General features: G+C 38.0%; 3 protein-coding genes across 16 annotated transcripts in view; 2 read left to right on the top strand and 1 right to left on the bottom strand.

The window, feature by feature from the left end:
• Positions 1-859, top strand: part of LOC106089370 (protein Wnt-2) — a 94,208-nt gene extending 93,349 nt beyond the window's left edge. Inside the window, exon 6 of the mRNA XM_013255207.2 lies at positions 114-859. Within this exon, the coding sequence (XP_013110661.1) occupies positions 114-408 (295 nt within the window). The 3' untranslated portion in view covers positions 409-859. The remainder of the gene's footprint in view (positions 1-113) is intronic.
• The window catches only part of LOC106094039 (molybdopterin synthase catalytic subunit-like), a 515,852-nt gene that overhangs the window by 173,497 nt on the left and 319,863 nt on the right, over positions 1-22,492 (bottom strand). The window contains exon 6 of the mRNA XM_059370219.1: positions 10-371. The gene's annotated coding sequence lies outside the window, so the exon portion shown is untranslated. The remainder of the gene's footprint in view (positions 1-9; positions 372-22,492) is intronic.
• LOC106089369 (ELKS/Rab6-interacting/CAST family member 1) overlaps positions 9,657-22,492 on the top strand; it is a 289,868-nt gene continuing 277,032 nt past the window's right edge. For 12 of the 14 annotated variants that reach the window (XM_059370205.1, XM_059370204.1, XM_059370203.1 and 9 more), the window contains exon 1: positions 9,662-10,337. The gene's annotated coding sequence lies outside the window, so the exon portion shown is untranslated. Of the gene's footprint in view, positions 10,338-22,492 lie in introns of all 14 variants that reach the window. The other 2 variants (XM_059370218.1, XM_059370215.1) reach the window with 2 other exon arrangements.

Below are 22,492 nucleotides of genomic sequence, written 5' to 3' on the forward strand. Positions count from 1 at the left end.
TGAACTTACCTGAAACAAAAAAACACAGCCTGAACAGCCTCCAAATAGTCTCTTAAGTTGTTAATTACCATTTTCTCTTTCCTTCTCCTCTTTGTTTTTTTGGTGTTGCATAGAAAAAATCGTGCCGGCAAAGTGATGAATTATCCCAAACGCATGGATTTGGTTTATCTGCAAACATCGCCCAATTACTGCGAACGAAATGCGCAGGAGGGCGTTCAGGGTACCCAGGGTCGTGTTTGTAATCGCACCTTGCATGGTCTTCAAAGCTGTGATTTGCTCTGTTGTGAGCGTGGCTACAATACCCAACAGATCCGACGCACCACCCAATGCCGCTGCCAGTTCAAATGGTGCTGTCAGGTGCAGTGTGATGTCTGTGAGGAGAATTACGAGGAGTTTACGTGTAAATAACAATAGGCTTAAAAATATCATAAAAAATACAACAACTTTGTAAAATAAAAGAAAAACAATATAGGCGTAAAGATGCTTCCAAACAAATAGTAAGCAACCGAAAGGGAAACTTGGAAGGAAAATAAAGCAAATAGCAAAACAAAAGGTTTGTGAGATAGATAAAAACAAGAAAATTTGAAATAACAAATTTCAATTCGAAGCGAAAAACTTATTAAGGAAATTTTTTTGATGCGATAAAAGAAAAATTTTTTCAATGCGAAAAAGAAAAAGACGAATATTCTACTAAGGAAACTTTTTTGAGTCATACAGATTCCTGAAGAAACTTTTTCAAATCGAAAAATTTTCTGAAGAGACATGCTCGAGACGAAAAATGTCCTAAAAAAGTTTTTGGAAACGAAAAATTTTTTAAAGAAATTTTTTCGCGACGAAAAATTGTCTGAAGGAACCTTTTTGAAACGAAAAAATGTCTAAAGGAACTTTTTTGAGAAGAAAAATTGTCTCAAGAAACTTTTTCAAGACGAAAAATTGTTTGAAGGAATTTGTTTGAGACGAAAATTTTTCTAAAAAAACTTTTTCGAGACGAAAAATTTTCTAAAGAAACTTTTTCGAGACGAAAAATTTTCTAAAGAAACTTTTTCGAGACGAAAAATTTTCTAAAGAAACTTTTTCGAGACGAAAAATTTTCTAAAGAAACTTTTTCGAGACGAAAAATTTTCTAAAGAAATTTTTTCTAGACGAAAAATTTTCTAAAGAAATTTTTTCTAGACGAAAAATTTTCTAAAGAAATTTTTTCTAGACGAAAAATTTTCTAAAGAAATTTTTTCTAGACGAAAAATTTCTGAAAAAACAATTTTCGAACGAAAAATTATTCTTAAGAAATTTTTTTGGAGCGAAAAACTTTTTAAACAAATTTTTTCGGAACGAAATCAAAATTTTTTCAAACAAAAATTTTCTATAAAAATTTTTCTAATGAAATTTTTTCTAGACGAAAAATTTCTGAAAAAAACAATTTCCGAACGAAAAATTATTCTTAAGACATTTTTTTGGAACGAAAAACTTTTTAAATAAATTTTTCGGAACGAAATCAAAATTTTTTTAAACAAAAAATTTTTAAAAAAATTTTTCTAGTACAAAAAATTTTCTTTTAAAATTTTTCGATACGAATTTTTTTTGTTTGTAATGTTTTTGAAAAAATTTTCTATTGAAACTTTTTAACAACAAAAAATGTTCTGTTTTCGGTATGAAAAATGTTCTGTTACTATTTGTGCGATGCGAAAAATTTTCTGCGAAAATTATTTTGATGCGAAAAGAATTCTCTGGAAATTTTTTCGACACGAAAAAATTGATTTCTCTTCCTTTCGGTTGAAATGACAAATGCTCGAAATTAAATTAAACCCCTTTTTAAAATAATTCTAATTTATTTATCATAATTTTAGTTTAAATTAGTAAGGCTTAAGTAGCAAACGAAAGAAAAATAATGGCATTAATAAAACATAAAGCTTAAGTAGGTATAACAAAAAATAAAATAGTTTTATTTTAACTCACAATGTATAGAAAAAAAGAAAAACACAAACGCACACACACACACACACTCCATAAAACATTGTAGTTATAAAAAATGTAAATAATTTAATTAACATGTACAACAATAATAATAAATTGGAAATTAAAGTAACACAAATCGCATTGACTGCAGGGCAAATGTCCATTTTTGTTATCTCTATCCAAATGGGGGATTGGTGGGTCATAAATTAAAAATGGCTGGCTGGCTGGCTGTTATAGGGAAACATTTGCACCATTGAGGTGCATTTAATGGTGCTGATAACGATCTAATTACGAGTATCGTGTCTCAAGAGACCTTTTTGCATTTCAAATGAATCATGCCAAAATGCAAATGCTTGGCGAAAAGTGTCAATTGAGTGATTTACAAGACACGATATTGTATTGAGACTTTGTAGCAGAGATCACCAGCCAATGTGTGGGCAACTAATTTCTTATCGCATGCTATATCGTTTTCAAAATGGAACATATCGTGGAAAAAAGAAAAATGTTAATCGAGGGCATGCCATTTGGGATGGAATTGTTATTGAATGGCATTAGTGTCATGTTAAACCTTTGAATTAATTCCTTCGAAACTGAATTAGCATTCAAATATGCGTTTTAGAAGCACTTACTAGAAATTCATAAACCATTCCAGTTAATGCCTATTTTCGGTTTTGGGTTTTGCGTGATCTTAAAAGTACCAAATCTAGAGTGAAAAGCACTGAGAATTGGATGCGGAAACTCCAATTTCAGTAATGGAATGTCAAATTTTATTTTTGTCAACCAATAAATAATTCATGTCTTTCTCAAAAATTTAAATTTTTGGAAAAATTTGGCCATGAAAATTTTGGTAAAAATTTTGTTGGCGACGTCGCTGGGTGCTATATCTAATTGTAAAATCACTAAAAATTTTTAAGAAATCCTTAGAGCCAAATTTTGTGAGGATTGATGAACAAATGACCACATTATTGCATTATTTGTTAAAATCGGACAAACATATACGAGGGTTGCCTTTTATATTTCGGGATTAGAGAACACAAAAACAAATATTAATCATCGAAAATCGTTTTATTGTTTTTCAAAATATTCCCCATTAAGATCTGTATATGTTTTGCATGCGTTTGAACCTATTGTCAAAGCAATTTTGCCACTGTGATTGAGATGCATCTCCATCTCCAAAACATGCATTCTCAATGCATCAACCGTACGGGGAATGTACATATGGTAATAAAAAGAAGTCATTCGGTGTCAAATGAGAACTATACGGCGCATGACTCATCAAATCGATGTTTAGAGTGCTCAAACATGCAGTTGTTTAGCCGATGTGTGAGAGCTCGCTTTGTCGTTGTGAAGAGTGATCCGTTTTCGGCGGTTGGTTTTCCTGTAATCTTGGAAAACAACTGGCAGACAAATGGCTTTGTACCACTCAGAATTGACTGTTCTGCGTTGTTCTAGTGGTACGATTGTGACATGTTCAGTTTTTCTGAAAAAAATAGCCGATCATTCGCTTGGAAGTGCTTCGTGCGCGAGCAACTTTTTTTGGATTTGGCTCATCTGGAAACACCCATACAGTCGAATGTTGTTAACTTTCGGGCTCATACGCGTAAATCCACGATTCATTCATCACGATGTCACAGACGAGTTTCGAAGCACTGCGATCGTATTTTTAGAGCATTTCTTTCGACTAATCGACACGAGCCCAAATTGAATGTTTGCTGGCCCCACTAATGCCTAAGGTTGTCTCAATCTTACGATAGGTCTTGCAATATCAGATGACGCACAGCATCTATGGTTTTGGACGACCTTCACGAAATTCATCTTGGACTGAACTACGACCTCGGTTGAATTCACCATACCATCGATAAACACTGGTCCTCGATGGAGCTTCATCGCCAAAAATTGAATTTAGTTCATCGATGCACTGTAGTTGAGTTAATCCACGTCGTAAAAAGTAAAAAAAAAATCGCACGAAAATGTTCACGATTTAATTCCATTTTTTGGACGAGATTAATCTTTTCAGTTACTGTAAACAATACAAATAGCGCTCGTATGTCAGAACCTTCTGAGTATGTGTAACCTCAAAAATGTCAAGCTTAAGGATATAGATGTCAATTGACAGATTGCAACACAAGGGTTTTCCAATCCCGAAATATAAAAGACAACCCTCGTATAAGGGAGTGATACGTAAATCTGAATAGATTTCGGCCATATACATAGTAGAAGTCATTGAAGAACACACTATATACATACAAGCATATGCCCGGTCGCTTCGGTAACCCCCAGCGGTACATCCAATATCTAGATGTAACTGTATCGCAATTTTAAGAGTTTTAGCTTAATCCGTAAGGAAATAAACATTTTGAAGGTTTAAGTGCCTAAATTTCCGAATAAAAAAAAAACTCCTTAAGTCGGCCGATATATAATATAGACTGTCCAGGTGTAACTGTATCGCAAATTTTAGTTGTTAAGCTCAATCTGTAAATAAAGTACCATTTTGTACGTTTTAGTACCTAAATGCACCAATTTCAAAAAAAAATCCTCAAATCATCCGGTATATGCTGCCAAGATGTAACTGTATTCCAAATTTCAGAGCTGTAGTTCAAACCGTAAAGAAGGTACCATTTTGAACCCAAATGTACAAATTAAAAAAAAAAATCCTCTAGTCACCCGGTTCATGCTGCCGAGATGTACCCTTATCCTTCACTTCACTTCAGAGCTGTGGCTCAGTCTGTATTTCGAAGTTCTAAATCTACCCGTGCGCCGTATGCAAAGTTCACCTATTTCGTACCTATTTTTGGTACTTTTTAGTACCTAAACTACTTTTAGGTACTAAAAAGTAGTTTAGGTACTAAAATGCACCAATTTCTAAAAAGAGCTTCTAATCATCCGATATATGCAGCCAAGATGTACCTGTATTCCAAATCTCAGAGCTGCAGCTCAGTTTAGCACCAAAATGAGCGAACATCAAGTCCCCTGTATATAGTGCCTAGATGTAACTGTATTCCAAATTTCAGAGCTGTAGTTCAATCCGTAAAGAAGGTACCATTTTGAACCTAAATGTACACATTTCAAAAAAATTCTCTAGTCACCCGGTTCATGCTACCGAGATGTACCCTTATCCTTCACTTCACTTCAGAGCTGTGGCTCAGTCTGTATTTTGAAGTTCTAAATCTACCCGTGCGCCGTATGCAAAGTTCACCTATTTCGTACCTTTTTTTGGTACTTTTTAGTACCTAAACTACTTTCGCAGAGTGCATAGGGCTTGCATATACTCCGAAAGCCTGGGAGGAGGCAAGGCTGGTATTTATACCCAAGCCCGGCAAGGCAAGTTATGCGACACCAAATTCCTACAGATCTATAAGCCTTGCGTCCTTTCTACTCAAAATCATGGAACGTATTGTGGAAACCATGATAAAGAGTAGGACATCCAGCGAACTGCTCAAATACAAACAGCATGCCTATGTGAAGGGAAGGTCACTGGAGACTGCGCTGCATGAGGTTGGGCATAAAATAGAAGAATCCTTCGATGCCAAAACTTACACATTGGCGGTATGCATTGACATCGAGGGGGCTTTTAACAATGTGCGGACCGACACACTGATTCAATCCTTAGACCAGTATCGGGTGGACTAGGTCCTTACAGACTGGGTAAACCGTATGCTAAGGAAGAGGTGGATAAATTGTGTGTCCCATGGCATAAATATAAGTGCGAAAGTGGCACAAGGGACGCCACAGGAGGGCATTTTATCGCCACTCCTATGGATGACCACCATAAATGACCTATTACGGATGCTGACTGAGGAGGGATTTGAACCCGTCTGCTATGCAGACGATGTTAAAATACTTCTAAGAGGTAAGGATGCGAACCAGCTATGCAGAAAATCCAAAAGGGTCTTGCATAAGGCATATGACTGGGCAAGACCCAGAGGTCTCAATGTTAACCTAGAGAACACTGAAATATGCCTGTTCACGAGGATGACAAAGGTGGGCACCACGTTTCCTCAACGAAACGATTTCGAAATCTGACAAGGTCAAATACTTAGAAGTGATCTTGGACAGAAAACTGAATTGGAAGTGTCATATTCAGGAGCGTACAGAGAAGGCTCACAGATGTTGGGAACTATGTAGACGGGCCGTAGGCTCGAAATGGGGCCTGAATCCGAGGATAGTCCACTGGATCTATAGGAGCGTGATTAAACCAATGCTTACTTACACCTTAGTAGTTTGATGAACTGCTATGGAGAAAAAGTGCAAAATAAAAACCATACAGCAGGTTCAAAGAACACGTTGTCTTGGCAAAGAACTACGAGCTCACTTATGTAAAATCGGTGCGGCAAAGTGATAGCGTGTGTAGGGTATGCGGGGAAGATAATGAGACATTGGAGCATTTCCTTTGTCATTACCAGGCTTTCGCGTCCAACAGATACCGGCCCTTAGGTGGAGACACAACACCAGATATGAACCAACTTAGGGGAGTGGTAAAACAATTTAGGATTTTGTAAGTAGCACGGAATTCCTAACTTAAAATGTTCTTTTTCGAGGTTACTTTATAGTTTTTAGAGCGCACAACAAGCCGATTACTGGCTTAGGTGTATGTCTATAGTGGCATTAATATCTGCACGCTCTTTTCAACCTAACCTAACACCCAGAAGAAAGAGAGATAGACCCATTGATAGATATACCGATCGACACAGAATCACCTTCAGATTCGATTTAGCTATGTCAGTCTTTCCGTCCGTCTGTCTGTCCATGTTAATTAGTATACAAACTACAGGGCGCAGTTTTTTATCCGTTCGTCTTAATATTTGGTAAAGGCATGTTTTTCTGCCTAGAGACGAATCCTGTTGAAATTGGTAAAAATCGGTTCAGATTTGGATATAGCTCCCATATATATGTTCGTCCGATTTGCAGTAAAAATGCAATAAAATGATCATTTGTCAACCGATTCTCTCGAAATTTAGCAAGAAGGATTTTCTTACGATCTTCTCTCAATTTTACTGTTGAATTTTATGGAAATCGGTCCAGATTTAGATATAGCTCTTATTTATATATCGCCCGATTTTCAAAGTCGGATGAAAAATGCTCTTTTTATGAGCTCAATAATCTATTTCGGGAGATCGGTCTATATGGCAGCTATATCCAAATATGGTCTGAACTTGATGATATTCTACAAAAAGGTTAAGAGGTGTACCGGAACTCGCAGAGCCCACTTTCATTGAAATCGGATAAAAAATGCTCCTTTTAAGGCTCATTTCACTACATCGGGAGATCGGTCAATATGGCAGCTATATCCAAATATGGTCCGATCTGGACCACATTTGACAAGAATGGATAGGGGTCTACCAGATCACATTGTGCCAAATTTCATCGAATTCGAGCAAAAAATTGATCTTTTATGCTTTCAATACCATATATCGGGAGATCGGGCGGTCGGGGTGCCAAAACGCACTGACTCAAATTTCATCCACATCGGATGAAAAATGCTCCTTTTATAGGCTCATTACACTATATCGGGAGATCGGTCTATATGGCAGCAATATCCAAATATGGTCCGATCTGGACCACATTTGACAAAAATGGATAGGGGTCTACCAGAGCACACTGTGCCAAATTTCATCGAATTCGGCAAAAAATGGATTTTTTTATGGCCTCAATACCATATATCGGGAGGTCGATCTAAGGGCAACTATATCCAAATATAGTTCGATCGGAACCGCACTTCACAGAAATGGGTAGGGGTCTACCAGATCTCACTGTGCCAAATTTCAGCGATAGCGGATAAACAATTACCAATTTATTGCCTCAAGACATTAAGTCTAGATATAGGTCTACATAGCGGCTATATAAAGGGTGATTTTTTTGAGGTTAGGATTTTCATGCATTAGTATTTGACAGATCACGTGGGATTTCAGACATGGTGTCAAAGAGAAAGATGCTCAGTATGCTTTGACATTTCATCATGAATAGACTTACTAACGAGCAACGCTTGCAAATCATTGAATTTTATTACCAAAATCAGTGTTCGGTTCGAAATGTGTTCATTCACCGTAACGTTGCGTCCAACAGCATCTTTGAAAAAATACGGTCCAATGATTCCACCAGCGTACAAACCACACCAAACAGTGCATTTTTCGGGATGCATGGGCAGTTCTTGAACGGCTTCTGGTTGCTCTTCACTCCAAATGCGGCAATTTTGCTTATTTACGTAGCCATTCAACCAGAAATGAGCCTCATCGCTGAACAAAATTTGTCAAAATTTGAACACATTTCGAACCGAACACTGATTTTGGTAATAAAATTCAATGATTTGCAAGCGTTGCTCGTTAGTAAGTCTATTCATGATGAAATGTCAAAGCATACTGAGCATCTTTCTCTTTGACACCATGTCTGAAATCCCACGTGATCTGTCAAATACTAATGCATGAAAATCCTAACCTCAAAAAAATCACCCTTTATAACTAAAATCCTATTTTATGAGATCAGAAGATCAGGTTTATATACAAAGAATACGAAATCATCAAAAATAGTTTGGAAAATATGTTTATACCCAAAATATCTGCAAAATTATAAATACCCAGCTTTGGGGTATAAATGGGTTAAAGCCCAGTTATTTACCCAATTTACCGGGTATTTACCCATCGCCCATGTCTACCAATAACTTATATGAAAACATCGGCCAAGGTCCATCAAAATTGGTTCATATTTGGATATAGCTCCAACATTGTACTTATAAGGTAGGTGCAGGGTATTATACAGTCAGCACCGCCCGACTTTTGCCCATCCTTACTGGTTTTAATTGTTTTTGTTTTGAAGTTCATTCTTTTACTTGGCATGTTTTTTTTTCTTCGAATATTTGGCAGCCCTTGCTCATACAATTGACATTTGAATTTTTCGTCTTTCATTTAGTACTAAAACTACAAAATTCCCCACAAGTGAAGCACATGTAGCCAAGAAAAGTCTATTGACATTTCGCCATATCGCGGCAGATGACAGCCAACGTTCCAGTTGTCAGTGCAAAGAATTCCCGAGGACTGTTTACTTTTTAAGCTTCCAGGCAAAACTCATGAACCGACCATAGTAATGGAATGTTCGAAAACTCGTAGTACTCAAGCACAAACAACGTCACACACTCACACACACACGCAGACACCCTTCTACATGTGAACATATGCAGCACAAACTGTTACAATTCCAAGGCAAATGGAGGAAATTGTGAGTGCGATTTCTCGCTCTCTCTCTCCCACATACAAATTGAGTAAACTTGGGAGAGCGGCAGCAGCAGACTGCTACTGCGCATTCAACATGGCTGTTAACGGTTTGATTTCATTGATTACAAATTGAAAGCCTGTGAGCGAGTGAATTCACCACTCTCACCGCTTTGGCTACACTTTATTTTTTTTTTTGTTTTTGCATTTTGGGGAAATGGATGAAAAATTTTTGGGTATAACAAGCATTCGCCGTGGAGCTCACAAATCAGTACTTAAGGGTAGTTAGTTGGAAAACGGTGTTAAAAAATAAAAGAACCGACAAAACTTGGCCACACATAACTAAAAGAAAGAAAAAAAGTGCCGCACAATTGGGTTGATGATAACACTTTTGTTCAGTTCAACTTCAAATTTTTTTGTATTCCATTAATATTGTTGTGTATTTAGAGAAGAAAAAAAGTTAGAAGAAGAATAAAAATCTAATACAATAAAAAATAATTTTAAAGAAATTTGATCGACTGAAAAGAAGTAAAAAAAAAGTAAAAACGGGGAAAAAACCAAAAAGAAAAATTCACTTAAATTCACATATATATACCGAAATATCAAGTTAGATATACATAGTAGATATGCCTGCCTATACATGCATCTCTACATGTTGTACAGATAGCAAAGAAAAAGCAACAACAACCACAATCACATATGAAATTTAAAAAATCTTTTTTTTTTTTCTTACGAAGAAAAAACAAAAATTCCCAAACGTAAAATCTTTTTTGAATTGAGAGTATAAAAAAAATTTAGAAAACGGAAACGAATGAAGAAAAATCCTGTATACGTCTCACAGTAGATGGCAAGAAAACGAGTCAAGGAAAAAATATTGCATTCTTACATACAAACAGCGCGAGAACGAAAGAGCGAGAGAGAGAGAGAGAAAGAGCCAGCAAGCGAGCAGAGTAGAATATTGGTGCTTATAATCTAAATAAAAAAAAGAAAATATTACGAGATATTCAAACAAAAAGAAGAAGAAAAAACCGAAAGAGTATTTATAATAAAACAAGAAAGTTATTATTATCAATAAACCCACCAAATAATTATAGTAATACTACAAAAACAACTACAACAACAACAAGAAAACACCAACAGTAACAACAACAACAACTATTACTACTAATATTACAACAAAAGGTATATACATAATAAAACAGCAACAACATACATCCATTTGTATATATATATATAGAAAAAAATCCATATATATTCCAAATATACCATCATCAGCTATCAAAAATCTTAACGGAACGGGAGAAAAACGTCACACACAACCAAAAAAAAAACAAAAAAAAAAAACGACCAACCAACCATCCATCCATCCATACACGTAGGGAAAACCACCGAAGAAAATGAAGAAAAAAATTACCAGTGAAGAAAAATGTTATATTCGGTGCTATAGATACAGAAAATACACAACAAGAGTTTGACAAAAAAAAAACCGAAGATACAAGTGCTACAACACTTACAACAACATCAAACACATAAATCCCAAAAAACATCATTCTATAGCATATTTTGTTCCTTAAAAACAAAACAAAAACCATATCTTAAACAAGAAATTGTGGAAAAATCCAAATTTTTCTTCAACCGCAGCCTTAGTTAATGAGAAACCCCATTTTTTTTTTGCTCAAAAGAGGAACGACCTTATCCCTCTGCTCTTCTCTTCTCCAACTCATACTTCATCAATGTTTTCTTAACATATCTTGACAATCAATTTGAAAATGGCCTACATTAAGACCTCGTAAGCGGCAATCAAGCCCCTTTTGGCATGGCACATATACCCATATCTGTATATACCTTAGGGGAGGGGACCTGTGTTGAATTTTGTAGTTCGGTGTTTTTTTTTTTATTTCTGTCTTTCTTTTGCCTCATGGTGGTCGGTCTTGTAAGAATTTTTCTACGCTTAGCCCAATTTTGTGTGTTGTTAAATGTGTGCCTGTGTAGGCCGAAGAAGTTAATGATTGCTTACATATACTCCGCAAACTCTCAATCACACACACACACTCACACACATACTTGCGCGCTCTTACACACGCACACTGTCACGCACATCTATGACACAAATCTATGTAATTATACGCATACCCTTACAGTGGCTCATCTAAATGGAATGTGGAAAATAGGATGAAAGCTTAAAAATTTAACAAGTAACAGCATGATAAGTTGGGTCAGGCCGAGTCTTGGGTATTCATCACCATGGATTCCGCTTAAATGTAACATTACTAACTGAGTTTCAATTTGAATTATTTTGGTCTCAAGAATTCATGTCGGGATACTTAGGGGGCCTATATCACCATATTGACCGATTCGGATAAAATTTTGCACTGATGTTGTAAGTCGTAAGATAGGTTTTTGGGCCAAATTTCAGCTAAATCAGGTGAAAATTTAGGCTTCTAAGGGCTGTAAAAGTCAAATCTGGGGATAAGTTTATATGGGGGCGATGTCTGTTTATAGACCGATTCGTATCATACTCGGCATGGATATTGGAAGTCATGACTCAAGATTTTGTTCCAAATTTCAGTCCAATAAGGTAAACATTTTGGCTTCTAAGGGCCGAAGAAATCAAATTCGGGGATCGATTTAAATGGGGGCTATATCTGTTTATAGACTGATTCGTATCATGCTTGGCATGGATATTTCCTTCCAATTTGGCTGAAATTTGAGGTTTCTAAGGTCTGACGAAGTCAAATCTGGGGATCGGTGGATAGGGGGGCCATATCTGTTTATAGATCGATTCGGACCATACTTGGCATGAATGTTAAAAGTCATAACACAAGTCTTTGTTCCAAATTTCAGCCAAATTGGAAGGAAATTGAGGCTTCTAAGGGCTGAAGACATCAAATCCGGGGATCGATTTATATGGGGCGTATATGTGTTTAATGACAGATTCGTATCATACTTGACGTGGATATAGGAAGTCATAACTGAAGTTTTTGTTCCAAATTTCAGCAAAATCAGGTGAAAATTTAGGCTTCGAAGGGCTAAAATTTAAATTTTGCCTATGAACATTCCACTACGGAACAGGCGCAAACTTCTCACATATCAATGAGAACCCCTTATCATTGTTTAAGCTCAATGATAAGGGGCCTCCTATGGGGGCTATATCTGTCTATAGACCAATTCAGTACATACTTGGCATGGATATTGGAAATCATAACTTACTTACTAAAATTTCAGCTAACTAACTAAAATTTCAGCCATATTAGGTGAAAATTTGGGCTTCTAAGGGTTGCAGAACTCAAATCTGGGGAGCGGTGAATATGGGAGCCATATCTGTTAATAGATCGATTCGGACCATACTTGGCATTGATGTTAAAAGTCATAACACAAGTCTTTGTTCCAAATTTCAGCAAATTGGATGAAAATTGAGACTTCTAAGGGTTGAAGAATTAAAATCCGGGGAACGCTTTATATGGGAGCTATATCTGTTTATAGATCGATTCAGATTATACTTGGCTTGGATGTTGGAAGTGACAACACAAGTATTGTTCCAAATTTTAGACAAATCTGGGCAAAGATCAATACTTCAAGGTGTTAAAACCGGAGTGACTAGTTTAGTATACCCCCATCCAATGGTGGAGGGTATAAAATATAACTAAAATGTAAAAGGACATTAAGTTCGGCCGGGCCGAACTTTGAATACCCACCACCTTGAATATATATTTTAACCACAAATCGTCATCGCACGGGGAAAAATTTATTATTTGTAAACCCATAGCAGCTTTATCAAAAAATTAAAATATAGTCCGACCTACATCGTATTCAGGAAGGCTAAGTAGGGCCTTACACAACACTTGAACCAAATTCATCTATTGTGTATCATTACGTATCTGTATGTGTATCTTTATTATGTATCTTTAGCTTTACGATAGAGCTGTCAGTTGGCAGATTGTAACAAAAGGGTTGTCCAATCCCGAAATAAACAAGGCAACCCTTGTACCATATTCATCAGCTAGGTTAGGTTTAAGTGGCAGTCTGCCATCTGACTCACTTAGACTTTTTCGTCCATTGTGATACCACAGGAACAGAAGAAGGTTCCTACCGTTAAACCATCCAGATCGCTTTAAAAAGCCCAACAACTTGCGAATGTTCACATCCGATAAATCAGACAAGTTCGCAAGTAAATGGGAACCTAAAGTGGAAGTCCTTCTTACCACCATTGCGGTACACACACACACAGCAGATGTTCTATAGTCGTTTCTTCCTCGACGTCCACACAGCTTCTGAAGAAGTCGTTACTTGCAACTATCAGCATGTTTTCCGATCAGATCTGTGACCTGTCATGGCGGGCACAATGACTGAGACGTCTGACCCACTTTTGTAACCATCTGTCATTCGTTGTCTTTCGGGCCTGATCCTAAAAATTTAACTAACATGTCGCTAGAGGCATACCCACAGAGTCCAGTTTCCCTGGAATGCGTAAGGTAGTTCATAGTCTCGCCAGCTCGTCCGCTTTACAATTCCCTGGGATATCACTGTGGCCCGGCACCCAGAACAGGTGAATATTGAACTGTTTAGCCATCTCGTTGAGAGATCTACGACGACTAGGACGGTTTTTGTGTTCAGAAATTAGTTCTCCAGGGATTTACTGTTTGCCTGACTGTCTGAGAGGATATTTTTGTATGCATGTATGTAGCATTAAATTGTGTGCATCAGATGGTATCGTCCTCAGTGCGGCTGTGATGCACAAACAAGCCATCCTTTGGATCCGGTAAAGTATTGAACAGTAGGTGGACTTTTGAAGCGCTGTCCACCAGACCACAACACCATATAGCATTATAGGTCTGACAACTGCAGTATATACCCAATGCATGACGCGCGGCCTAAACCCCCAACGGCAAGAGTTGCCTTTATTACCCTTTCCAAAATGTTTGATTTAAAGTTCAATTTCCTGTCCAGCGTTTTGCGCTTTCTGTAAACGGAACATTTTCTCCTCCCAAGGAGACAGGTGCCACAAACTTTCTTTCAGAGACAATGATATATTGTTATGACTATATTCCAAAGTATAGGAGATTGTAAACCTCTTTGAAGTGTTCCTCTGCTAACCCATCTTTTTAGATACACAAATCCTAAGCCTGCCATAATGCATCCTTCAGTAAGTTATTAATAAACTTTCTTACGGTAGAGTTGATTCTCCAACTCCTTCATGATTGTCGTCGGTTTTACATTATTGAAAGCACCTTCAATGTCAAGAAATGTTACCATTGTATATTCCTTGACAGCGAGAGAAACCCCAATGTAGCCGACGAGGTCGTGAAGGGCTGTTTCAGTGGATTTGCCTTTACTATATGCATCCTGCTGCTGTGACAGGCGATCTTCAGGTATCTTTGCCTTAAGATATGTTTTTATACACCTCTAAAGAGTCTTCAGCATAAAGGATGACAGACTAATAGGACGAAAATCTTTCGCCTTCGTATGGTAAGGTTTTCCTGCTTTTGGAATGAAAATAACCTTCGAGTCCCTCCATATCACAGGTATATATGACATTCAGATAGAAGCAGGGCTAGGGAACCAGTCTATCAGAAACAGCTTGTAGTTCAACCGGTGATACATCATCAGGGCCTGGCGACTTAAAGGAGTGGAAACTTCTTATCGCCCAAAGGATTTTCGGCTCAGACACAATTTCCATTATAACTTCCGACGAATGCATACCAGCGACAACTTCTTCTGGCGCCACGTTGTCCGTTGGAAAATTTCCCAGGAAATTTGTATCAATGAGTAGTTCAAGTGTTTCCTCACTAGAAACTGTCCATACATTCTTTGACTTCTGAATATACCCCACCGTAATAGGTCTCGAGGACAGAATCTTCCTTAGCCTAGAGGCCACAGATGTATCCTCCACGGAGGCGCAGAATTCTACCCAGGATTTGTGCTGAGACTTTCTCAGCTCGCCCTTATATTTTCTAAGCTCAGCCTTATCAGCAAAAAATTTTTTTATGGGCCTACTGACCGATCTGAACCATAAAGGGCAAAAATTTCCAAAGGTTGAATAGGGCTCACTTTGCCAATTTGAAGCGAAATCGGACATAAATGCGCTTCAAATCGGGAGATAGGTCTACATCGCAGCTCTATTTGAAAGAAACCGATTTGGGCCATATTTAACACAAATGTCGAAGAGCCTAGCACATCTCAGTGTGTCAAATTTCAGCGAAATCGTGTAGTAAACGTGCTTTTATGGTCCCAAGAACTTAAATCGGGCGATCGGTACATGTGAGAGCTATATCCATAAGCTTAGAAAGGCCTCTGGGAGTGGGCTAAGCACCCTCACGAAAAGTTTCAGTGAAACTGGTTAATTACATCACCTATAGGGACCTAAAAGCTTAAAACAGGAGATGGGTATACAATGCAGCTGTATCCAAATCGAATTCGATCTTGACCGCATTGAACTAGAATGTCGAGGGGCCTAACAAAACTCACTATATCAAAATTTTCATCGAAATCGGACAATAAATGCTCCTATTGTGGGCTCAATAACTTAAATTGAGAGATCGACCTATGTGGCGGTTATAATCAAATGAAGACCGACCTTGAACATACTAAGTACAAATGTCAAGCGGCCTAACGTAACTCATTGTGCTTAATTTCAGCAAAAACGATTAATAAATTCGCCTTTTATGGGTCTTAACCTTGATTCGGGAGATTGGTATATATAGCAGCAATATCCAAATCTGGACCGATTTGGGCCATATTGAACAGGGATGTCGAAGGGCCTAACACAACTTGCTATCGCAAATTTCAGCGAAATCAGACAATAAATGCGCCTTTAATGGGCCCCAGACTTTTAATCGAGAGATCGGTCTATATGGCAGCAATATCTAATGGATTTCCGAATAAATTTTGAATTTTTGATGGAGTAACGAATTAGGGCTCATTTCGCTCTAGGACGCATTGCTTTGTCCATTTAAAAGTTTCTATTCTGAAACTTGGTTTTTTAATGGATTTTCGATATAATTTTGAAATTTCGATGGAGTCACGAGTTAAGACCCATTTCCATCTTGAACGCATAGTTGAGGTCTATATGGCAGCTGTACCAAACAGCGTCATATTGAGAGTCCTAACACATTTCACTGTCCCAGATTTAAGCGGAATCGGATAACTAAGGTGGGTGTTATATCAAGATGTAGCCCATTTTCAAACTTAACCAGCCTATGGACAAAAAAAGGAATATGTGTAGAGTTTTAACTCAATATCTCTATTTTTAAAGACTGTAGCGGGATTTCAACAGGCAGACAAATAGACGGACGGACATGGCTAGATCGTCTTAGATTTTTACGACGATCAAGAACACATATATATAGAGATTATAGGTTCGGAAATGAATTGTGTTGCAAACTGAATGACAAAATGAATATACCCCCCAATTTTTTTCAGGGGAGGGCATACACATTTTAACAAGTTTTAGCGCTAATATTATTTAATTTTTTGAGTTTTTGAATACATAAATTATGACAAACCATGCTCGTTCTTGGCCATAATGCAAAGAATTTCGATTAAAAACAATAGTCCACAAAAAAGTTTAAAAGCTATTACCATATTTTGATCAAAATTGTGTTTCCATGAGAAAAAAACTATTATGCCGAAATCAAATTTTGTTGAAAAACTTAATTTTTTATTTGTCTACCTTTCACCATATGATGGGGTTATACTAACTTCGTCATTCCTTTTCCAAATGCAAATTTGCCCATGAAGGCAGAGGCAAACTTCGTACATACCAATGAGTGCTGTCCGATTCAAGTGTAAGCTCAATGATAAGGCATCTCCTTTTTATAGCCGAGTCCGAACGGGGTGCCGCAGTGCGCCTCCTCTTTGTGGACAAGTTTTTACAAGGGAGCCCTACCAAATGGTACAGTATCTCACAAATTTCGCCAGCATTAGGAGGGGATAACCATCGTTGAAAATTTGTATGATGTTTTCGCCAGGATTTGAACCCATGCGTTCAGCGTCATTAACGGACATGCTTACCTCTGCGCTAAGGTTGCCTTTTGTAACTCATCGAAATATTGATTTGAGACCAAACAAAGTAAATTTAATCGAGATTTTTTTCACTATGTTTCTCATTAGTGTAGGTAGGTTGGTATTGTAAATGCGCCAAATCGGTTCATGTTTGGATGAAGTATTACACCTGGTCGTTTATTTTGTTCGGATATAGCTGACATATACAGGTATTCAGTTTATACTTCTTAAGTCTCTAGAGAGCGCAATTCTTATCCGATTTGGATGAAATTTTGCACGAGTTAATTTGTTTTCACTTCCATAATCTGTGTCAAGAATGGTTCAAATCCGTCCTTTACCTGATATAGCTGTCATATAAACCGATTTCTCGATAAGACTTTTTGAGCCACCAGTTCGACCAAAAACTGGATATCACATTCGCTTTCTACTCTCAACTAACTTTCAGTTGAAACCCATATTGTCAGGATTGTTTCAAATGCCTCGTTTGCGGGTTTTGGGGTTGGGCGCCTCTACCCTGTATCCCACTCCGAATTGCAAAAACATTATTGATTTTAGGTTACAAAAATTTGAAGATCTGTAGCCTCTTAAAAGTCCCTTTTATGGTGATGTGTTAGTTGTGTTAGGCCTCACGACAATAAGGGGAAAGGTATGCCCCACCTTTCAGACACTGAAAAGCCATCCCTATTTTAACCACGAGCTCATTCCACAACATATGTGAAGTTTCAAAAAATAGGTTCAGCCGTTTTTGAGTTTATACGAAACAGACAAACAAACACAAATTGAAATTTTTATATATAAGAGAGCCTCCATATAAACTGATCTCAGGATTTATGATTCTGGTTTCATGATATACGGTACACATCCGATCATATTTAGAATCTCAATAACACTTTAAGACAGAAAAAAGAAAGCGTAAATTGCATAGTCCACATATTTACCGATCTCCTGTTTGAAGACCTTTCACCCATTCAAAACCCCATTTATAAGCCAATTTCACGTAAATTTGGAACAGTGAATTATGTTAGGCCCCCGACATCCAGGCCGAGTGTAGTTCAAATATGACCATATTTGGATCTAGCCCCATATACACCGATCTCCCGATTAAAGGTATTTTGCTCCGATTTCGCAAAAATTTAGTAAAATTACTTGTACCAAACCCCTGTATATTTGTGCCAAGCATGGTCCAGATAGGACAAAATTAGGAAATAGCTACCAAATATACCGTTTTCCCGATTTAGGGTCTTGGACCCATAACATGCACATTTATTAGCCGATTTAGCTGACATTTGGTAAAATGATTTTTTAACTGTTTATCGTTCCAAGAGCTGAGCAATATATGGATAAAGCTAAAATAAGCACCGTCAGTGCTCAGTCATCCTTATTGAATATGCTGTAGAACCGACTAAATTTGGATATATATGGGTGGCTGGTGTACCAATCTTCCGATTTGGAAACGTAGAATAAAAGGAGCATTATAACCCCATTTCGCAGGAATTTAAGAGTATTTTGTGTTAGGCCGTTTGACGGCTCAGAAATATTTACACTCATAGAAAAAAGTCTGCTGATAATAAAAAAAGACACTGCCTGCTGACTCTAAGTAGGAGAAGGTGATTAAATTAGAATAAAATAAGACAAAAGTAAAAAATGTTAAATTTCGGAAAGAAAATGAGAAAAAAATTGCTTGATCGCACTCAGAAAACACACCTGACCGTCAAGAATAGCCAATATAAACCAAAAACAATACTTTTTTCGATCAGTTCCGTAATTACCCGATTTGAATAATTTAGCAGATTTTGGCATTTAAAACTAGAGATTTCTAAAATAGCAGCCCTTGGTTTAATGAAACAATAGTTATTTCTAGAGGGTGATCTTTTAAGAGCTATACGAAAGTTTTTCCAAAAAAAAAACACATAAAATTCAGTAAAATCTTTATATTTGAAGCGATAGTACGGTCCATATAATTTAATGTTTGAAGATTATTTCATGCAAATGTTGACCGATTGCACGAGCTAGGCGGCCAATTGACCGGTCCCGAACGTGAAATAAAATGTTCACCGAACTCGCCTCTCAACAAATCCAATGTGCTGTGTGGCACCGTCTTGTTGAAACCACATGTCATGCAAGTAAAACTCTTGCATTTTGGGCAAAATAAAAGTTGGATATGATCTCACGGTAGCACCCACCATACACAGTTACGTTACGACTCGCATCATCTGTGAAGAAGTACGGTCCAATGATGCCACCATCCCATAAACCACACCAAACTGTGATACTTTCTGGGTGCATTGTGAACTCTTGCAATGCTTCTGGCTGATCTTCACTCCAAAATCGACAATTCTGCTTATTTACGTACCCATTAAGCCACACAAGATCTTCGTCGCTGAACACACACAATGCGAGATGAGCTTTCTTAACGGAGCACGCATTTTGATAATAAAATTCGATACCAATTATGGAGGCGTTGTTCGTTTGTAAGAGATGCATGGTTAAATTATAGACCAAACTGAATATATTTGACAGTGAAACAAAACACGAAACGGGCGTGTGCTGTTTAAACCAGTGTTGCCAAAAAGATAAAAGTTAAAAAATCACCCTATATTCTTGGTTATCTTGACTAAGTCGATTTAGCCATGTCCTTCCGTCGGTCCGTCTATCTGTCTGCCGAAAGCGTGCTAACTTGGGAAGTAGTAAGGCTAGGTGCTTGAAATTTTCCACAAATACTTTTTATTGTTGCAAGTCGATTGGTATTGCAAATGGGCCAAATCGGTTCATATTTTGTTATAGCTGGCATATAAACCGATCTCGGATCTTGACTTCTGGAGCCTCTAGAGGGCAGAAGATTAGGCTCCAGCTTCTGAATCGGTCCTAAATCTGCTATAGGTCCCATATAAACCAATCTCTCGATTATACCTCTCGAGCTTCTTTACTTACTTACTTTATTTTAATTGGCTATGACAGAAAATTTGTTCCACTAGCCGAACGTAGAATAGCGTTCCAAGCGCCTCGATCTTCTCTGACACTAAGTTTCGAGGTGTCTCCCGCAACTTGATCTTTCCATTGGGCTTTTGGTCTTGCCGGTTTGCGTGTACCACCGTGTTTGCCTTCAAAAGACTTCTTTGCTGAAGCTTCTTCATCCATTCTGACAACATGACCTAGCAACGCAGCCGTTATATTATGATGCGTGTAACTATGCTATCATCGTCATACAGCCCATACAGCTCGGGGTTCATACATCGCCTATATTCTCCGTTAACGCAAACTGGTCCATATATTTTACGAAGAATTTTTCTCTCAAATACTCCAAGCACTGCTTCATCTGCTTTCACAAGTACCCATGCTTCAGAACCATATAACAGCACGGGTAGTATCAGTGTCTTGTAAAGTGTAGTCTTCGTCTGTCGAGAGGTGACCTTGTTTCTAAACTGCTTACTTAGTCTAAAGTAGCATCTGTTTGCCAGTATTATTCTTCGTTTAATCTCAAAACTGGTGTCATTCGTTTCGGTTACGACGGTGCCGAGGTAGATAAAGTTACTGACTATCTCAAAGTTGTGGTTCCCAACTTTCTCCATTTTCTTTATCTGCTCGGTTGTGCAAGGCTTTTTGGGAGCTGAAACCATTCATTTCGTTTCATCTCCATTTACTGCTAGACCCATTTTCACTGACTCTCTTTCGATTCTTTCAAAGGCTGCGGTCACTACTTCCGGTGACCGACCTATGATATCGATATCGTCGAAATAGGCGAGTAGCATGTGCTCTCTTGTGAATAGTGTGCCATATCTATTCACATCTGCATCTCGTATAATTTCCTCCAGCAGGATATTAAAGAGATCACACGATAGGCTGTCTCCTTGTCTGAAACCTCGTTTGGTATTAAATGCTTCGGAGAGATTCTTTCCTATTTTTACTGAGGAACGCGTATCAGCAAGTGTCATCCTACAGAGTCTTATTAATTTTCCAGGGATACCAAACTCAAACATGGCTTGAAATACCTTTGAATGTAAACGAGTATCGAAGGCGGCTTTGTAGTCAACAAAGAGATGGTAGGTGTTGATTTGTCCTTCTCGGGTATTTTCCAGGATTTGGCGCAGTGTGAATATCTGGTCTAGGGTGGATTTACCAGGTCTAAAGCCGTTTTGATAGGGCCTAATTATCTCATTGACTTTAGGTTTTATCTGTATGCGATGGGGAGCAGACTTATTCCTCTGTAGTTGGCACATTCCGTCTTGTCTCCTTTCTTGTGTACGGGACATAGTATGCTGAGGTTCCAATCAACGGGTATGCGTTCTTCTAGCCAGATTGCACAGATAAGCTGATGCATACGCTTTATCAGCGTGTCGCCTCCGGTCTTAAATAGTTCAGCGGGTAACCCGTCGGCTCCTGCTGCTTTGTTGTTCTTTAGTCGGGTCGCTGCAACTTGGATCTCATTCTGACTAGGAGGTAAACATTCTATACCATCATCAGGGATTGGTTCTGCGGTATCCTCTTCGCCGCCAACATCGAACACTAGCGGTTGGGTAGAATGTTCTTTCTATATCCTCAGCATGTTGTCTGTGTCAGTTACCAGATTTCCTTCTTTGTCTCTGCAGGAGGATGTGCCTGCACCAAAGCCATCGGTTTGATGTTTAATTTTTTAGTAGAATTTCCGGACTTTATTCTGACTCCTGTACATCTCAATTCGCTCACACCCACGTCTTTCCATTTCCTTTTTCTTTCTGCGGAATAGGCGTTTCTCCTCTCTCCTTTCTTCCCGATACCACTCCTTCATCTGGCGCGTTGCTACTGATTGCAGGGTTGCTCTATATGCCGCATTCTTGGCTTCAGTAGCATCTCGACACTCTTAGTCGTACCATGGGTTTCTTGGTACGTACCATGGGTTTCTTGGTACGTACCATGGGTTTCTCCATGGAGTAGGCAATAGTTTGCCACTACCCACACAAGGAGTGTTTTCATCAAGCAGTTGGGTCAGTCGAGTGGAGTATGCCGCTGCCATTTGTTGTGTTTGCAGCTTTTCAATATCAGTGTCAGATGGTGCTCATAGTCATCAGTGTCAGATGGTGCTCATAGTCATCCCGTATCGGCCGGGCGAGCGTATATATGGGAGCAACAAATCTTAACCAATTTCGACCAAATATATACATATATCGCAGCTATACCTAAATCTGAACCAATTTCTTTGAAATTCACCAGTAATATTAAGAGTCGAAAGAGCCTTTCTGCCAACTTTCGAGAGAATCGGTTAAAAAATGAGCACTTTATTGCAATATTTCTCAAAATAGGACGAACATATATATGGAAGCTATGTCAAAATCTGAACCGATTTGGACCAAACTGTATGG

This window comes from Stomoxys calcitrans, chromosome 5, assembly GCF_963082655.1.
Source record: "Stomoxys calcitrans chromosome 5, idStoCalc2.1, whole genome shotgun sequence".
In the NCBI taxonomy this organism is placed as follows: domain Eukaryota; kingdom Metazoa; phylum Arthropoda; class Insecta; order Diptera; family Muscidae; genus Stomoxys; species Stomoxys calcitrans.